This window comes from Rissa tridactyla, chromosome Z, assembly GCF_028500815.1.
Source record: "Rissa tridactyla isolate bRisTri1 chromosome Z, bRisTri1.patW.cur.20221130, whole genome shotgun sequence".
Classification (NCBI taxonomy): Eukaryota; Metazoa; Chordata; class Aves; order Charadriiformes; family Laridae; genus Rissa; species Rissa tridactyla.
In genome coordinates, this window is record NC_071497.1 from 51,963,845 (window position 1) to 51,983,874 (window position 20,030).

A 20,030-nucleotide genomic window follows, 5' to 3' on the forward strand; every position below is an offset into this window, starting at 1 on the left:
TGATCTTGGAACTAAGGAGAATAATAAAAAAGCATATACATTGGTGGACAAAATCAAACCTTCATGAAGACTTCCTACTTTTTAATGTTTAGCTATGAATTGTTGATGTTCTCTTACTCTACACTAAAAAATGTAAGTGAATGTACATGAAGGAAGCTGCACCAAGAATAGTACCGAATAGTGTTGGTAACAGCAGTTCTTCAAGTAAGTTGCCAGTGCCGATGATCTTTCTAAGGATATATCCATATATTGTCATTCCTGTGTATGGGCTCTCTCAGCACACCTGAAGTGTGATCCTCTATTCCTTTAAAACAAAGTGTATTCCTTTAAGGGAATACACACCCCAAAAGATTTGCTGAAGGATTTGACACGCATGACATCCAAAGTATATACCACAGCACCCTGTGAAATCCAAGAAACAATCTGTTAATACCAGTTGCTTATAAACACCAGAGCCTGAGTCTGCCCCGAAAATAAGGAAATCACTCAAAAAGTGTATATTCATCTTATTAAATGAGGGCCCTATATAATCATGGACACAATATTTTCCATAAGGAAGTTTCAGCAATCAAGGATCACTCCAGAAATAGAGAGACTGCCTGTGAGGAGACTGCATTGCTTAAACTGAAGGCACTTTAAATCAAACATCTGAAAACTGGAAAATTATATCCACAATCAGAGAGCAAAACAGCTGAGGAATGATGCTGGGAAGCAAACCAGTCAACTGAACTGCAAAAAAGCTTTTTTTTTTCTTTTATCTTGCTTAGACAAAATAGTGCCTCATAGGAAGGAAAACGGAAGAGAGAGATATGTGATACAGCCGAATGGGTATTTGTTATATAGCCATCACAGTTAAGTTTGAGTACTCATTAAAGGCCACATGATTGTTGTGTACTCTTTCATCAAAAGAAGGAATACCTGCTTAAACCCAAGCATCTGACTCCTGTTGATAGTGGAGGTTTTAAATAACATTTGCACATACCCTGCTGTAGGTAGCCATACATGAATGTAATTAAGTATACCAAATATTTCACTTAAATGAAAACCTACTACAAATTTCTGTATTAGCAAACAGATTTAGTGACTATCCTTTTTGATTACTGCCATGCAAATCTGTATTTAATTACAATACAAGCCATTTCATAGGTGGCTTTTAAAAGAACATTAATTATTGCATAATGGCATTTATGTAAGGGGACATGCTCCTCATAAAACTGATGTTTTGGGTACGTTTGGCTTTTTTCTTTTTTTTTTTCTTAAAGACTAGTCAAGATTCTGGAAATTAATTTTCAGAGTAGAATACCATCCCAGGCTTACCTATAAGTTTAATTCAAGCTTTCTCATATTACTACACACACTACACGCTCTGTTGAATAAGATGTTAATTTGATCCAGAGTTGTTTTTTGCAAACATTGACCACTGCACCTAAGCTTCACTGTAGTTGCAGGATGTGCACTATAATACATCCCCTATGAATGAATTGCAGTGACCTTGGGCTGAGAATGAACCTATGTCTGGAGAAAATAACAGTTAATGCATTCAGTAATTCCACAAATCTCCAAACAAGGATTTTTCCTTACTGAAGGCGACGTACACACAAGTATTCAGCCCGTAAAAAAAAAAAAACAAGGAAAGACAAAGAAGACAAATGCACCCTGAAATTAATTATTTGGATATCTCTAAACCGAAAACAGTTAAGCACATGGATATGACATTCGGCGATGTCTTATCTTTAGTTTGTCAAGGTTTTTAAATCCCTCTTGAGCTGGAGTACCATTTTTAGCTTGACTAGGTCAGAATGACACTGAACAATATGAGTGATGACACACTAGACAGCTATATGGACAGAGTTGTCATCAGCAAGCCAGCTGTGCTAACACCTGTATGTCCTGCACAACTGATCTTTAGGAACAAGGATCAAGAAAGTCAGATTACTGGGAGGGGAAACAAAAGTCATTCATAAAACGTTGAAATGAAGAGGTGCTAATTTGAGATGGAGGAGGAGAAAAAGTAATCTTTTTACTGTATTTTTTTCTTATCACAGAGAAATAATAGCTTGATTCCTACTATAAACTTCTCACAGCAGTCATTTAGAATTTTAATATACTAATGGGGTTTTTTTTGTGATTTTATTGCATGTACACATACCCACTGTTTCAATAGGCTTGTGATAGGGCCAGTTTAGAACAACCAGTGACCACAGCAGTGAATAGCCTCTGAGCATACACACATAAGCAGGCTTCACTCTGTCAATGTGTATAAAACACATAGAAGAATCAGCTCTGGGAGTAACATTAGGCTAGGGAAAAATTTTCAAGTTGAGATCTCCAAACCAAGAGGTTTTAAATCATTATTGAGATAACTAAATAATATGATAGACTATAGATCCAAGGTAGAGAAATGTGGGTCATCAGTACACCCAAAAGTATCAGGTCACATCTACTAAAGTCTGACTGCGGCAGCTAACTTAAGCCTTGTAACTGTTGTTTTTTCAAAGCCTGATCAAATCGTGGTCTTCTTGCTGAAATTAAAAATTAATGTCACTTACACTGAGGTTTTTTACTGATGTAGTCACTTTTATATGGACTTAAACCTATTGTAAATTCATTTCTTAGAGGCCATAAAATAACCATCATAATGAAATGCATTTTATTGCTATGGACCACATCAGAAATAGCAATACAATGCTACAATGCTACTAATTCTAAAGTCTTCAATGGCCTTAGCCCATCTCCAACTGCCTCTTTGTCCTGTATCAAAAACATCATTAAATTGGATAAAGAAAGATAATTTTGCCTCTTTATTTAACAAGTATATAACATGATAGGTTGTGCAGTGTTCGGATTTTTTACAATGGATAGAACTGTGGGGCCCCAATCTCATGCACAGCCAGTTTAGGGACATTTCTGAAAAGACAACAGGGGTGGAAGGCGAGCAGCACTGAGGCAATGAAACATAATGGTGGAAGGATTTCAAGGCTGATAGGTCTGCGTGGAAGCTGCCCTGCCAGCTGGCATGTGAACCTTTCAATCAGCAGAAATGATGTGCATTGCAGAAGCGGATGAAGAAGAATTTTTCTGACCAAGTGCCAAAAGGACACGGACACACTAGTTAGGTGGTTTGATCCCTGAACTGTCCCAAAACGTCAGAATGAGTAGGTTGCTAACCAGAATTGAGAGAAAAAATTTTGGGGGGGAGGGTTTTTTTGTGTTTTTTACTGATTCATTATCACAGCTCACCAGCCTCACATAGTAATGGGCAACAGTCTAGGCTTGTGAAGACATGGCATTTTATTAATCTGTTAAAATGGCCAAATCCTAGGCAGCCAGGGCTAGCACAGGCTGAAAACTCTGCCAGCCCATAAAACTTGTCAGGACTTTAAGAGTAGATGGGGAAACAGAAAAGGTTTCTGTCTCTGTACAGGTTGACTCACTGGGATGACTTCCCACACCGGTACTTTGCATAGGCAGGGTTTAGTGAGGAGAGACAGAGGGAGGCTGTACCAGGGGCAGTGCCCTGACAGTGGCCAGCCAGGTGGCCTCTGTGAGGAGCAGCCAGGGCTACCCTGTGCTGGACATGGCCAGTTCCACCTCAGGGCAGGGCTGAGCCCTGCAATCAAGACCATAGCCCCTCTGTGAAAATGTATTTAAGAAAGGGCAAAAATCACCACAAAAGCAGAGGACGAGGGAAGAAAAAGAGTGAGAAACATCCCTGTGACCATCAGTCAGAGAACCAGCAGGAGGGGAAAGTGCCTGAGGCACCAGATCAGGTGTTTCCCTGCAGCCCATGGAGAGGATCATCCTGGAGCACATGTCCACACTGTAGCCTGCAGAGGACCCCACACCAGGGCAGGTGGATAGTTCCTGAAGGAATGCAAGACCATGGAGAGCCCATGCTGGAGCAGGGAAACAGCATGAGAAGGAAGGAGCAGCAGAGAGGAGTTTTTATGGACTGACTACAGTGCCCTGTCCCTCATCCCCTCTGCACCTCAAAGAATGGGCAGAGGACTCAGGAGTGAAGTTGAGCCTAGAAGGCAGGAGGATGCTAATTTTTTGTCTTCGCTTCTCACTGTACAAATTTATTTTAACAAAGAGATTAAAATAATTTTCCCCCAATTCAACTCTATTTTACCCGTGACAGTAACTACTACACGATCTCCCAGTACAAGCTTTCTCATCCTATTTTGTCCCCCTGTCCTGTTGAGGGGGAGTGAGACAGCAGCTGGGTGGGTGCCAGCTGGGTGCCAGAGGAAAGTGTTTCAAGAAATAATTTATTTTTAATACATAAAAAAGCACTGCAGATAGGTTTCAAAAAAAGACATTTACTTAAAAAGTCTTCTCATAAAGAGAAAAAGCATTTAAGAAAACTCTTTATGCTTGAACTTCGAGCAGATGGAATTTCTTCTAAGAACTCTTCCAGTAAAAATTAATTTATTTCTGTTACCATTTTGCACTTTACTTTTTTTTTTTTTCTTTTTTCTTTTAAAGCAATTGGTCAAGCCATGGATACAAGTCCTCTAAGCAGTCAACATTTAAACCTGTACTACTTTGCTAAGTTTTTCAGTTTAAGGCTATCTAATAGATTCTAGGGAAGGGGGGAAAAAAAAGCATCTGTTTTCCAAACCTAGATTTTTTTAAAAAAATCAGCTATTATCTTTTGGTCATCTTTAATATTACAAGAATAAAACTGAACGAGAACACAACCTTCTCAAGGTCCTTTGTTTGCCCTTGGTGTTGTTTTTAAAAATTTGGTAAAACATTCGCTTTGCACTTTTTATATTTGTCTTCAATATTTAGATGGTATAAAACTTATTTTAATGGTAGGAACCCTTGTGCAAATAATACAGCTCAGATGAAGATAGCTAACATGGCAAGACCCAGGATAAGACAAAAAATAACCTTCTAGAGAATATCTTGCGGGTTATGAAGGGTATGGAACTAGCTGCTAAAAATATCTTCTCTCTTAGCATAGCACGTGCTCAAGTTCTTCTTCGTAAATATTCATGATGATTTTAAAAAGTGGCTCTGAAATGGTCTTAAAAGAATCACTCTGGGCACAAGCATGCCCAAGCACTTGTTGACAAAGCCAAGTGTGATACTCGATTTTCCATCCAGTCACAGCGGGGGCACTTGTAAATGATCCCTTGCCTAGAGCTGTATTAGAAGCATGCACAGAGACTGTCTCCCTCAGCTCTGCTTCTTCTTGCGTTGTTTGCTGAACGTTACATTCAAGTGTACCCAAAGGCAGATGATCTAGTACCTACATTGCTGCCTTCTGGAATTCTTACAGTGATAAGAGTACAGAAAAGAATGAGGGTGCTTTATTGGGTATCAGTGTATATCATCATATCCTTAGTCTAACTAAGATTACTAAGGATGTCTGTAAAATCCCTCTGAGGTCTATAGGCAAAAATTTAGCATTGTGCATTGATAACACAGATCCTGCAAGCGATGCAGTGGAATTTTGTGGATGTTTGCTCATGAATACATCAATGTAGAAATATCACAATGTTCAGTTTCAAACTCCTATAAATATCTCTGCAGCTACTAGTAATACTTGTTCAATTCCAGATGATTCTGAACTTTATCTATTTTCTTTTGATTCCTTCTTTGAAAACAAAAGCAGTTGCCAGAATTTTTATGGGAGAAAATAAAGGCTTGTGGTTCCTTTACTAGTATTTCATCTACTTCATCATGTTCCGATTTTTCACCATGTGAGAAAACCTTTAAGAATAAGAGAGTAAACTTGATTGTTTACACATAAGCCATGTTCATTAATGTTACATAACTAGCTACCATTATGACGTAGGGCTTACATTTCAGGTATTTCCCAAACAAAGATCAATAATTTCCCTTTGTTCTTCCAGGAGAAATGATATGTCAAATTATGAATGATTTACAATCAATTCTTTTTAGTTCCTGCTGAAAGGTGCATCCTGACATTTCTAATTCTTATGTTTTCCTCACTCTTTAGGTTGACAAACCAGTAAGGATAAATTACTCTGCTACTCAATGATAAGCTATATGGGCCTAACAACTACGTACATCAAGAATTAAGAAACACTAAGAAACAGATGTGGGAACTAAAATTCTTAAAGAAAGATGGCAGTTTCTCGATCCATTCACTGCATCAGGAAAATCAGTACTAAGCATATGATTCTATCTGACCTTCCCTATAACCTTTCCCCAAACATTTCAATCCTTGTGCATATACAGCACTGCTTTCTAAATCAAAATGTAAACTTACAATCCAGAACAATAAATTCTCAAGGCCAAGAACACTACATGTACATGTCACTATAAAAGCACAATACTTTCTGCATTACGTAGATTTCCTAAGCTTAAAAGAAGCCAGTATGAAAAAGATGGGGACACAAAGGAAGACACTACCTACCAACACAGTTTGCTGCAGCTAAAATACACAGTTGAGGTACTGTCACTCTTTGTGAACATCAGAAGGAAAAAAAAACTTGAAAAGGGTTTCTGAAAATTAAATTAACAGCAGCTTTGGTGGACACAGAAACTAAAATAAGGAATAGATTCCCATGTTGCTGGGAATTCAAGATGTGATAAGGGAAATGAACACTCCCAGGTAATAAAACCACTTCTTTTGCTCTGTGTTGCTCTGGACTAAAAACAGGTATGAAACAATCAGCCATTAGAGCTACAGCTAAAAACAGCCCTTTCTCCGAAATAATTAATATATACAGCTTTGTTGGACCTTCGAAGCATACTATACCAGGGCAAAATAGTACAAGTCAAAGAGATAAATTAAGATTATTACCCAACTTAAAAAAGGTTTTTAAAAAATAGCAGTTTTTGATTACAGGTTAATACTTACTGTTTTTTCATTATTTTACTTATCATATATCAGATCAAAGTAGCAGGCACAAAGCCAAAGATCTTATGGTCACCACGTATGTGACCTCACCAGATGACCTCTGCCTCACTCAGCAGACAGAGTTAACTTGGCAGCAATTACAAATTGTTTGGATGATCAATAGTCTTCACTTGGTAACCAGGAAAAGTGCTCCGTGATTGACGGAAGGAAGGTGAATTTTGCAATAAGTTTTATATTAAAAATAAGAAGTCCGTGTACTCCAAAACTGTATTTTATTTCACTAAATATGAATAGTTTTTGGAGATGAAAGAAGTCAAAGGTGGAAACTCAAACTCTAAGGGAAGGAAGTTGGTTTACAACAGCTTCTACTCCCCTCCTTCCTTGAGAATAAGCACTTGTAAAACCCTGATGTGTTTTGAAATACAGATGCAGAGGGACCACTTCAAATTCTTACCTTATGAAGAGTGGTTTCCACAGTTTTCATATGACTAATAATCAGTTCTTTGTCTCTATTACAGGAGGAAAAAAAAAAAAACAGAGTAGTTAATAGAACTGAAGCTCTACCGATGTAGAAATTCATTTTCTGCCACTTTATAAACATCATGTCTTTATAAAGTTCCATCTAGGATCCTATCCTAACAAAACACAAGTCTGGATAACGAAATACTAATCTCATGCCTTTTTGTAGAGTAGGACTGCAGTGAGAAAGACAGCTTTGATCAGTTACGCTGATAAGGGATAAAAAACCTTGGTGTCATCTGATGCATTGACAGAAATGGAATTAAAGTTGCATAATACCATATGACCAAGGAGAACAGGACAGCATGACTAACAAAACACCATAGGAAATAAAATGGAATCTATGCCAGAAAAGCTGATACTCCTTAATTTCTTTTTTTTTTACTGTCTTTTACCTTGCTAGCTATGTGAATATTTTGTTTGAGCTCTTACAGTTCCTAAATCAGAAGTCAAAACCACCACATTCTTCTGTCTGGAAAGACCACTGCTTCCTCATTTCTTGATTCATACTATCCTAACTGCAAATACAGGAAGGTGGCCAGAAAATTAGGATAGGCTTTTACACTCCAAGTAAAGATAGAGTCACATAGTCACATAGTCACATAGATCTTTCTCTTTTCAGGATCCTGCCTTTCTTTGGACTGACAGGGAGATGCTGTTCACCTTCTCTGCTGGCCTCATTTATGTTGTGACTGCTGTTTGTCTGGGTGAAGTCAGTTCTAGACAGCCAGTTCAACACCATTAATTTCTATGTTAGTTAGTTGCATGGAATTCAGTCTGTTGCCATATATTGTCAGGTGTTCATCATAAAAAGGAAAGTATCTTTAGATGGAATTTTGGACCCAGGGTAACAGGTGGTCCCCAGATTCTTATTTTTGTGAACAGAAAGCCCTCTGACTACAGTTGATTCACTATCTTAAATAACATCTTAAAATAAAATTCTGGTAATATTTGTTTATAGCACCTAGAAAAAAAAATTAAAAATTAATCTATTGTACCCCTACATGCCAGGATCCACATTTCATTCAATCTTTATTTCACATATTCATGAACTTCTACAGTTGTAAGGAAAGTTGGACTTTGACCATAGAACTATTCTTTAGGATTATCATCCAGAAATGTAGTTCAGGCACAAGGAACATGTTTTGCATCACCTTTTACACACAGCTGGGGTGAAGGTTTGATAAAGAGTTTCTATCTAGCAGAGGAATGACCAAAAGGCTACTAAATTTCTGTCAAGTTCACTGCTATCAGACACTTTCATTAATACTGCTTCCTACTCTGGAGGAAATTGGAACAGAACTGCTGGTGACCACTGCAAGAAAATCAAGATAGCAATTCTCAGAATGAGCCAGCCATCTTGCTATCCTTTAAAGCTGTACAAGAGATAAGGAAAGAACTTGAAAGATACCCATACATTGCTTGCCATCACTCAGGTTATGGAAGAGGTATTAAAACAAGATTTTCTGGACAGAAGTCAAATCTATTTCACCTGCTTTGATTATATGTTCCAAAGGGGAAAAAAAAGACATTTGTCATGAACAGTTGGTAGAACAATAAATGGTATATGTTTTTTCTTTGTCAATATTCAACTGCTATCTACAGAAATAAAACCAATTTTAAAACCACTTCACGTTAAAATAACCTTTTCTGAATATAAGAATGGCCACAGGGAATGATCTTTACCAGAATGTGTAAAATATGTTGGGGCAGGGTGAAAAGGGGCAAGCTTTCCAGAACAAATCCTTCTTCAGGTCACATCAGCTTTAATACACTCATACTAAATAACATTTGTCATTTTAATTAGCTTGTTAAACATTTCACTGATAGCTATATTAATTACACTATTTCATTTGTACATAAAACCATTAAAGTTTCTAAGCTACTGTTCTTCAGAGGTCAAATGTACCCCAGGTATAAAGAGAAATTTTAATTTTAAATTAAACTTTCTTAAATCTTAGCCACGGACCAACAATATTCGAAGTGCATACTACAATATGAGTAATAGATAACAGAGACTGCAAAGATTTATCTTTTTATCTGACTATTTGACTGTAAGAGTTTAGTAATAATCTCATTCAAGTCACTGGAACACCGTTTGACTACCAAGCTTTTTCAAGATTGGTCCCTGAACATTTCCTTCCGCTCTCCAGGTTATGGTATAGAAAGGCACGGGTCTTATGTCTAAATCCAAAGCTCTCTGAAATTAGATGAAAGATCTATCCTGTTCCATAGATAAGACTAGGTCCAAATGGGTTTCAGCCCCTTTGGCAGCTAAGAACTGTCACCTAGCAGATGTTTCATTTTTTATTATGAATAAATTGTCTCTCTCTATAAAAAGATGACATGGAAATAGAGAAAACAAGCAATCATTTCCTAAATAAACAGAGCGTTAGAAATCTGCCAAAGCAATGCTGTCAAATCAGTAAGATAACTGGCAAACAAAAATGCCCATGCTATTTCAGGAATCAGAATTTCCAGCACTATTATGGAATAACTACAGAAAACATACCATCTAGTATCTTGAACTAACAGTTTTCTTTTTAGAAGACTATCACTGAATTTCAAAGAGAGATAGATGTACTTTTGTTTTCTAGCATTACATTAGCCAGGCCTAAAACCCTGTGCATGAAAGTAAGAATTGATCTTTTGTCCGTTTTAAGTGATCTCCCCAAGGTCCCAGCGCTCACTTCGCTGCCATGCAGAGGGCACTCTCTGCATCACGGATGCTCTCTTTCAGTCGACGCTTGTCCTGCTCCAGCTGGGTAAGAAGTCTATTGAGCTGACGCAGAGATTGATCTTTTCTTCTCAGCTCCATCTTTGCCTCAGAGAGTCTCTGCAAGCAGACAGAAAGCAGAGTTACTTGTCAGCCCAAATAATTAACTTCAATTTATGCCATAGGCTATTAAACAAAGTGGAAAACAGACTGACTGTGAAGTAGATTTGGACCATTACATACTAAGGTTTTATGAATTCTCTAGCAAAAACATTACTAACCCAGAACACCCAGTTTTTAGTATATTGCCTATGTACAAATATGTTTTATAAAATAAAGTGATTTGTTGATCAAACAGGTACATGTACTATGCTACAGGTACTATACTCAAAAATACCAGATCTAAACACAGTGGAAGTAATCAAGAGAACAACATTAAAGAGAATATTCTCAAAGTTTAATTTAACATGAACATTACACAAAAGAATTCACAAAGAAAGGGAATAAACAAAGTAGCATTTATTTAAATATTCTGCACTATTCAGAAATTTCAGGCTTAAAAAAAGTAAGAATCTAATATTCTCTGTTAGTGCATTAAGGACTGTTTTGCTGCAATTCTTGCTAAGAATAAATCACTACTTCATGGTGCTTTCACTGTTTTAACATCAGTTTCCAATATGCAAAATAGCACGTGTATTTTTTTAATGTTTTTCTCCAGCTTAGAATTAACACAACATGCTTTAAATCAATTCAGATGAATGCAATAGATGACAAACAGCACACAGAACTAATTAATACAGAACCTGACTAGTTGCTACTCCTTTCTGCTGAGATAAATCAATACTTTTATAGACTGAAGTATTAATAATGTGATTTCATAGTTTGCTAAATGTTACATTTTACTTACAGCTGTTAATTGCCTTTTTAGAAAGAAATTATAACAGGTGGCTATAAACATTCTTTTACAAAAATGCAAATTCCTTGACAGATCCTAAACCAACATGGAAGGATAGAGCAGACTCCACAGTTGCCAGACTGAGCTCTTGTACCTTGTTTTCAAAATTTATGGATATGTTTTCTGCTTAAGTTAAGAATGCTCTGCATAATCTGTGCTCAGGAGTACTTGACTTGGATTGTGGAACACAGAAAATATATATATATATATATATATAATGGATATGTATTAAGAACAGTATATGCAAAAGGCTGGTAAAAACTTGTAGGGCACTGACAACTCAACTAATCTGAAAAAGCTTCAGACCTAGCCAAGAATCAAAGGCACATCAAAAAATAATATGCTAGAGAAAATTTCTATAAAATAACAAAGTACAGCATAAAACTACATGATCCTGCAAAATAAACTGAAATCTGCGGATTGGCATATGTTTTCTTCAAACATTTCTCAGCACAAAAAAGCAACCAATTATTTCAACAGTGTATTTGGAAGTACAGCACCACTACCAGAACTCTCTGTTCAGCAATTTACAAAAGCCAGGCTGAGCTTAGTCACTGCTGTAAGAAAAAAACCAATCAGGAGTTTAAAAAACTCCAAACCCCTGAAATGCTAATATTAGTCTTGCTCAAATTACTGCAGGCTGAATAACTCTATTCTGCCTCTTATGTCATTATTTTCAATGAAGAATGACATTTTTCACCTAAGAAAAGATAAACACACAGATCTCATTCTTCCACTGCATTATTAGCATAAAGATATCCAAAACCGGAAGTGTGGCTTTCAGAAATTCTACCCTAATGCCACCAGCAACTATCAAAGCCCTGTCTGAAGAGCTGAAGTTGTGAACTGTCAGATTTTCAGAAAAGTGATTTCCAAGAAACCAGATGTGGATTAGCAAGGATAAAAGGAGACATCTTTAATTTAAGAACAAAGAACAGTATCTTCTTCCACTTACTACGTTTACTACTTGTTTGTTTTAGGCTAAATCAGCACTGGGGAAACAGCTCTGAAAACTAAGTCATGTCCCCCTTCCACCCATATTCCCATCTCTTGATAAACAAAATTTATTGAACAGAGAAAATGTCTCTAGTGCCAATGCTTTGTTCACTCCACTTTCCCATCTGATTGAAAAATCTGTTTTTAAGATGCAGACACAGGACTGAGCTCTGGCCAATGCAGAATGGATAATTCTGCTAATATTTTGATGCAAACAATTTTTAATGTAGAGGCTGATGGAACAGAGTCTGGGCCCAGGATTCTAGTGGTCTAAATGAGTGAAGAAAGACAGGACAATAGAAACATTATGCATATTTATTTAATTTTTATTAGATAGCTATCCTTCTGCAGGGATATAAAGCTTTCATCACTGACCACAAATGCTGAAGAGACCTGCTAGGTGTCAAAATATTCTGGGAGCTGCTAACAATTGTTGCTTACCAATTGCAAGTGCAAGCCTATTAATGAGGAAATAACAAGGATGAAATCATGAAACCTAACTCTTTAAGAGGCATGGCCAGCAATCCACACTAGCTGGTGATGATGCAATTCAGAAATGATTAAATAAAATATCTCACTGAAGAGGTGCTTTATTATATACAAAACTTTCACCAGTATTTACAGAAACCTGCAAAGGATTCAGACTTTATCTATCAATAATATTGCAAAATTTAAGCAAAATGTAAACTGTTTTTAGCGCTCTAAAAGCAGTTTCAGCATTCACTTGAAGCTCCTTGCTACTGTGGGTTTAAGTCAAGCCTTGGAAATTGCTCAAATACAGTGTGGAGTATTCTAAAGTACTGGCTGCTAAGCTTCTCTTTTTTTCCTTCTTCAGATTGATCTAATTAAAACCCTTGATAAACTTTATGGACTCTAATATTTCCAGCTGAGTGACTGAAACCAAGAGGGTGTGCCTCAAGGCAGCAAGGCAACAATGATAAGCAGCAGGTTAGCCACTAATTTCTCAGCCAGGGTAGATTGTGAAAGTGTGATGTTCTGATATCCAAGAAAGTGTTCAGGAGAGAATAGGATAAATCAAGTTTAATAACTCTGCTCCTAATTGTTCCCTCAATGCTCCACTCTAATTACTTGGAGAACTCTCCTGACTGTCACCTGATATTAAGTTGTTGGAGGCTGAGTGTGGAGCAGTGAGATAATCAATAAACATTTAGTGGGGAGAAGAATGAAGATCCCGTTAAGCAGTGGGAACCTGCAGCACCCAAAGCCCTTCTGCTCATGAGAAAACCTATGGGAGAGCCATAGTGATTGCAAAGCAATAATCCAAAGCACTGTTTTTAGGCCTTGAGGCCTTTAGGCAACAGTACGTTTGAGAAAAAAAGGTTAACACGGTCACCCTAATTACAGCCCATTTTCACATTCTTCATATATAAGCGAAGACAAGCCAATTAGGTAGAAAGGAAGATAAGGGAAGTTTTATTTGTATACTAATTAAACCCCTGATGAAATTAAAGGAAAAACATACAGCTCTGTAATTGTGTCTGAGAAAGGTCACTTCAGGTTCAGTTATCAGAAAAGCACAGCCTTGAGATATTTCACTTAATCCACAATATAGCCCTTATTTTGCCCCCCAGGTCTTAGTATTTACAAAAATAAGAAAATTTCAAAACCCGATAATGCATTTATCTCGAAATGTTTTCTGTGGACAATTACAATTGTTAGAAAGTTGAGGCTAAATATGATAAGAAGAATGAAGGTTTTAAAAGCCTACTATGTCTGCACATAGTTCTGTGAAGACGCTGAGCTTTCACTTTCAAGCAGAAGTGATTCTGAACCAACTTAGAAGCCAAACTCCAATTTATTGACATTCCGTAAAATGCCAGTTATCTGTTCAGTTCAGATGTTTAGGCATTCAGGTCCTAATTCAGACATCACTGCACTCCTTCCTCTACAGTCCACCAAAATCTCATAGATCAGCTGAGTTTTCATCAGAATTCTTAAAAGGAGTTCCATTTAGAAATATTTTAGATTTAGGCATTTTTCCCCCATAAACAGCATGAAAAACCATTTGTTGGAGAGAACAGCAAGCAACTGATAGCACTGAAAAAAAATCTCATTGGATGTCCGTAGGCTGGTTCCTTCCACAAATAATTTTAACAAGCTTAGGCCTTGTGGTGAGGATTTTATTTCTTCAAAACCACTTACAAAAATAAATCAAAGTTCAACATTGTCATTCTTTACACACAAAAAAGCACTCTATTCAAAAGATAACAGATGGACAATCACTCTAAGACTAACGATGACAGTCATAAAGTTTAAATTCATGCAAAGCATATGTGACACTTTTATACCGAGAGCATATTTTCCAAGATCAACTAAAGCTAGATCAAACTGCTTAGTAAATTAGATTTAAATTACGCAGACACAACACAGCACTACAAGATATGCAAATATACTGCAGTATGTGTATTACAAACTAATTTGCAAAATTAAAGACTTTGTCTTCAGGATGAAGTTTTATGTATTTTTTTCCCATTTAGATGTGAAGTATTACTTTTTAAGAGATCTGTACACTGAATGCATCCTGAAAACTGTCCTATATACATAACTAACAAAATTCCACAATGAAAAAAAGAATGCAACGTTTAGCCAACATCCATTCTTCACCAGTTGAAACACACTTTCCAATTTCCCTGTTGGCAAATGTAATTTTTGGGATGGTCTGAGTGCCCCTCAAAAGACAGTCTACAGATAATCTAGAGAAGTCTTGAATTTTAAAAAGGTCCAAATCCAAAAGGTACAAGAAATTACATTAAAGACTTAATGTCAATTGTATTTTTACTGTGCATGACTGCAATGCAAACCAAATTACATTAGCTCAAACCATACACCTGAGTTTCCACAGGATGTTTTCTGAAAAGAATTCTTGCTTATCAAGAACAACTCAAAATGAAACTTCTTCTTTTAAAATAGATTAAAAATCTCAGGGAAAACAGTTCTGTGTCAAAAAAAAAATTCATAACTGAGACTTCTCATCCATACATGAAAAAAAAAAACCCCAAACATTTAGGCCAATGTTAACAAGTAAGATGGACTTGCACTTCTCAACTGTAAACCAAACTGCAATATCAACATATTATATCTGGATTCACTGTGTATTTCATAGTGGCTGCAGAAGTGTCTTCAAACGGTTTGAAATGAACTCCATGTGGCTGTTCTGCTCTTGCAACGCAGAGCTAACCTGAAGCTGACCACCCATGACATCCCTTCAATAACAAATGCTTTCACATGCCCTTTAAACTTCCCTAGGAAAAGAAATACAACTACTCAAAAGGATATTTGAATGAGCTCTATCTGCTTTGCCGAAAAAAGTGATTTTTTTAACCTCTTTGCTACTGGACCCTCATCCTGACAGCGGCAATCTTTTCATATGCTGGCATTCTTAGAAAGAACATACCTGATGACTCTTCTCTGAAGTACATGATGTAGCATGGAAGCAGTTCAATATAGCTTACAGATCACAGTGTATCTAACAAGCTGCCAAGTGGCTCTTCAAATTTTTGAAAGTGCCCTGTGTAATGAGGTCACAGAGTACGGGTGGGTCTGCTACGCAAAATGATTGTTTTATATAAGAAACCTTCATAATGTTGGAGCACAAACTATGCTAATAGGAGAAAGCTTTAGCCAAATCAGTATCATAAAAAAGCCAAGCAATTATCTGAAGACTGTTATAAGTTAAAGAATGGTGAAGGTAGCTTAAAAAGCAGCTGTTATACACAGTTATGCTACAAGACCTAGAACTTAAGTGTTAAGAAACATTTCAATAAAAATTTATTCAAGAGTCACTCAATGGATTGGATGGGGAAAATGCATATGTTTTCATCTTGCAAGAGATTCTTCTTACAAAAGTCATTTGAAATTGAAGGTACTCACATTGTGAATGTGAATGGCATTACGTATGTATGTCTAGACAACAGTCCATTTATTGACTGAAGCACAGCTCTCAGACATCAAGCAACTTTAGGTACCACAAGCATTTCACCTGCAGTGCTTCAGCCTGGATTACAGTGCCTCAAAGACTTAAAGCTACATTTAATATCTCTGTGCTACAACGCAGACTTATTTCTCAAGAGAAAATCTATTCTGATCAACAAGAAAGGAACACATTTTTCAATTGCATTAGCTCAAAATGTTTAGCAAAGGATGACTGAAAATGCTTTATGAAGTCACTGAGCTGTGTATGCTTTGAAGTTATTCTGAATTAAAAGAGTTTATTAATTTAAACACAGTAGCAATTCCTGAATAATTCCACATAATAACAATTCTTCCAGAAGAGAGATCCTATTTTCACATGTCACTCCGCTTCAAAGTAAGTAAAACTAAACAAAACTTTGAAAGTTTTTATATGCGATAATCACAAAATATAAACTGCCCACATATAGGCTAGATCCTCATGGACTGTTACCATTAGCAAACAAAAGCATTGGTGTTAACATGTGGTAGCTAGGTATACTGCTGTACCTGAAAAGAAAAAAACAGAAATTGAAAAAGTTGAGGGAAATCCCTTTCAATACCAAGATGCACTTGGCCTTCCAGACATACACTAATCCAATCAGAGATAATAATTAGGCCCTACTTTTAAACAATGTTTTGGAAAATGTTAAAGTACATAATAAAATTTATGCACATGATAATCTAGAAATTTTTATCATCTTCTGAGCTAAGTGAATTATGTTAGTATTACTGGAAAGCTGCAGAGAAGGATTACACCACCTTAATGGAGCAAAGACAATTTTAGAACTCAGGCTTTATCATTGTGAGTTTTAAGTGTATTAGAAAAACCCTTGATGTTAAGTGAGAATAAATTTTTGGAATCACATGCGTAGTGGCATGAGAACATGATCATTCACTCCTCATTCACCTCTGACATGCTGCCTCAGGATGGATGTTTCTTTTTTCTCCCTAGAAAAGTAAATTCCTCTCCCACCACAATACTTAACCTTGTGCAACTGCAGACTAGACAAGATCCAGGGCTGCAGGAGCAGCAGCTTTTCTGTGCTTTGGTAGTGTCATGCCTTCAAATCAGTTACTTAAGTGCCACAGAAGAGAAATAATTCTACTTTTTTTCCACTGTTGCACTTCTTACCCTGATGGACCACCAGTCTTATAGTTGTTACAGTTAGAAGATTTCAAAAAGATGGTTTATACCTGGTACTGCAAAACAGGACTTTTCATAACTCTCTCATGTACCTGTACGTAAGTGAGACACTCAACATTACAGGGAAACTCTGATGCTGCACTGTTAATACTGCTCTCTGCTATACACAAGCATCTGCAATACTGCTGCTTAATTTTGCTATACATTATCTAATTGTGCATATTAGCACAGAGTGTACAAGATAAAGATACAAACAGCACTTAGACTTTATCTTTGATATGGTTTACAAGTGCTACTATATCACATGTACATACACAGAAATATTTAGCTGGATATCTATGATGACACAACATATTGCATTAATTTCTTGCATTTCATTAAAGGTGAACTGCGCTCAAACCATCTGTCTCTGATCATGTCCTACTAGTCTTAATCATCTTGCAGTCCAGTGACATTTCTAAGTCCAGGAACAGACTATGATTCAAAAAAAATATTCTTCCATTGTATCTGCATCACTCAATTTGTTTGGAACATTTCTAAACCATACAGTTACATAAGATAGTTCAGGAAGGAGAAACAACTGAAATAAAATCATTAACAATGACAATGAAATGTTACCTACAAATTAAATAACCACAATTTCATTCCCATTGTTTATTTAAAAAAGCACACAATTTGAAGTCAGTGGGAATCTGGACACAGACCAAAAAGTCATCACGGACAGATAAAATCACACAGAATTCTGCTTCAGAACTAAATTTAAAAAACAAGTATTATGGTACAGTGGCTATATGTCTTTACTTCAGTCACTGGTTCAAAAAATAGGAACCCTAAAAGTCAAAAATTTCAAGAAATTTTCGAAACAGAACTTTAGGTTCAGTTCTCAGTAAGAAAATATACTCTTCATAACCTCAATATACTGGTGGTCCCAGTTAAGTTGTTTCAGTGATGCATGTCATTCTGCAGCAGTTTCTTGGAAGAGGCTGCTGCACAATTCCACCAGACACTAGTGCATTACTATGACCCATCACATTAAGCAGTTATGAACAATGCCAAGTGTGCCAATTTATGCCACCTGAAGTTTTGATCTTGCTTCAGCAAGACTTTTTAGTTTTCTTTAATTAGTGTATTGGACAAATAATTTTTTAACATGGCACATTAACATACGCTTTAGCAGATTTATCACTTTATACAGGTTACATTCAAATACTGCGCTCTCCTTCAGAGGAGTTCTGACCAAACCGTACATTTGTATTCAGTTATACGTGTTTCCACAGACAGCCCCAAATGATGTTTAGTGTATGCATATTTTATTTTAATATTATGCCATCCACATCCTGCTGCATGAAGTATCTGCAGGGGAAAAAAAAGCATACATGATTCTCTTTATCCCTTTTACTCCTTAAACCTCAGTAAAATAGGAATGAATTGATAAATATGTAATTTCATACTAAAAGGTCTATTCTTTTATACAGGTCACCCCTAACCCTCCCTTCATTAAAAACTGGAGAGTAGTCTTCTTAGCAAAAAGAATAGATACAGTAAAGCATAATTTAACTAATAAAAAAGGCAACTTCTAAATCATTCTGTTGAAAAAGCATCAAGGATCTATTACATCCCAATATTCAGCAAGCAGATCAAAGTGCTATAAAGGCATATTGATTGGGTGTCTCACTTCCCTCTGGATACGCTTTGTGTCATATCAAGTACCAACTGAGAGCACAAAACTTAAACAAGAAATACGTTTTTCTGAGCACAGCACACACAAATACCGAAGCAGGTAATGGTAAATACTGACAGCAATACATTACTGCAACTGTTAAACTGAACTGAATTCATATTTTTCACTTTTGGTACGTTTCCTAAGTATAAGATAAAATGTCACCATAAAACTACCATAAAATTACCTGCTTCACCCACCTACAGAAGCAACAGTAATAAATATGCCTTGTTATCAAACACACTGGGTAATACCACACAACTAATTATTTTAGTAAGTTAACTTTCTTTGAAGAAGAACATTTATGTCTTCATTCTCGCACCTGAGAAATTTTCTTGTACAGCAGCAAAGTACTATTTATAAATAAAATCTTGGGACTGTTACTTAGAATTGAGAATCTTAAATACATAATGTTTAAATTACTTATTGTATAGTCCACCGACAAAAAAAACCCCAACAAATCAAACCAAATTCAAACAACAATTAAAGTGGGTTTACTTTAGCTGGAAAGTTTTCATAAATTTTTAAAAAGACCTTTGAACTGAGACAGTAAAAAGATTTGTGTAGCAACAAGAACTTCAGTGGGTTTTTCATAAATACATATTGTAAAAGTCAACACAAAAGCTAAGGCAACATAAAAAAAAATAATTTCTGTTTTGAGGTTGTTACCCTGCTACAATCTCAATGAGCTTCCATGCTTTTCATGATTAAAAGAAGGATAGCATAGCTATAGATTTTGCAAACTGAAAGTCGTATTAATTTAAAAAAAAAACCTGCCCTTGAAAATCATTGAATACCTAATGAAACTAAAGTGTCAAATTAAATTCAAAAACCAAATTACATCAAAGTCAGGCATGGCTGCAATCATCGTATGTAAGCCAAGAAAGGGAACCAAAGTGCAAAGGAATGCATCTCTTGCTTTAGCTTTATGCCAGTTAGACACATAATTATATTCCAATAGGTATTTGAGAGTTAATTACTTGTGGTTTCACAAGAAGATATAAAAGATCTTTACAGAGTTAGCTTCACAACAAACAGAACAGGAGATCACGGGAAAACCTGACTAAGGTGAAAAAATGATGGGGCCCTAGAGACATCCTAGATAAACAGAAGCAAGAAGCAAATCTATGTATAAAGGACTTGTATATCAAGAACCTGTATAGCAGA

The 20,030-nt window shown here is 36.3% G+C and overlaps 1 protein-coding gene across 7 annotated transcripts in view; it reads right to left on the reverse strand.

The window, feature by feature from the left end:
- The window catches only part of CCDC171 (coiled-coil domain containing 171), a 154,570-nt gene that overhangs the window by 52,313 nt on the left and 82,227 nt on the right, over positions 1–20,030 (reverse strand). For 6 of the 7 annotated variants that reach the window (XM_054185374.1, XM_054185375.1, XM_054185378.1 and 3 more), the window contains 2 exons: positions 10,051–10,196; positions 7,296–7,350 (listed from right to left, as the gene is read on the reverse strand). In XM_054185374.1, the coding sequence (XP_054041349.1) occupies positions 7,296–7,350; positions 10,051–10,196 (201 nt within the window). Of the gene's footprint in view, positions 1–7,295; positions 7,351–10,050; positions 10,197–20,030 lie in introns of those variants that run through there. The other variant, XR_008463778.1, reaches the window with a different exon arrangement.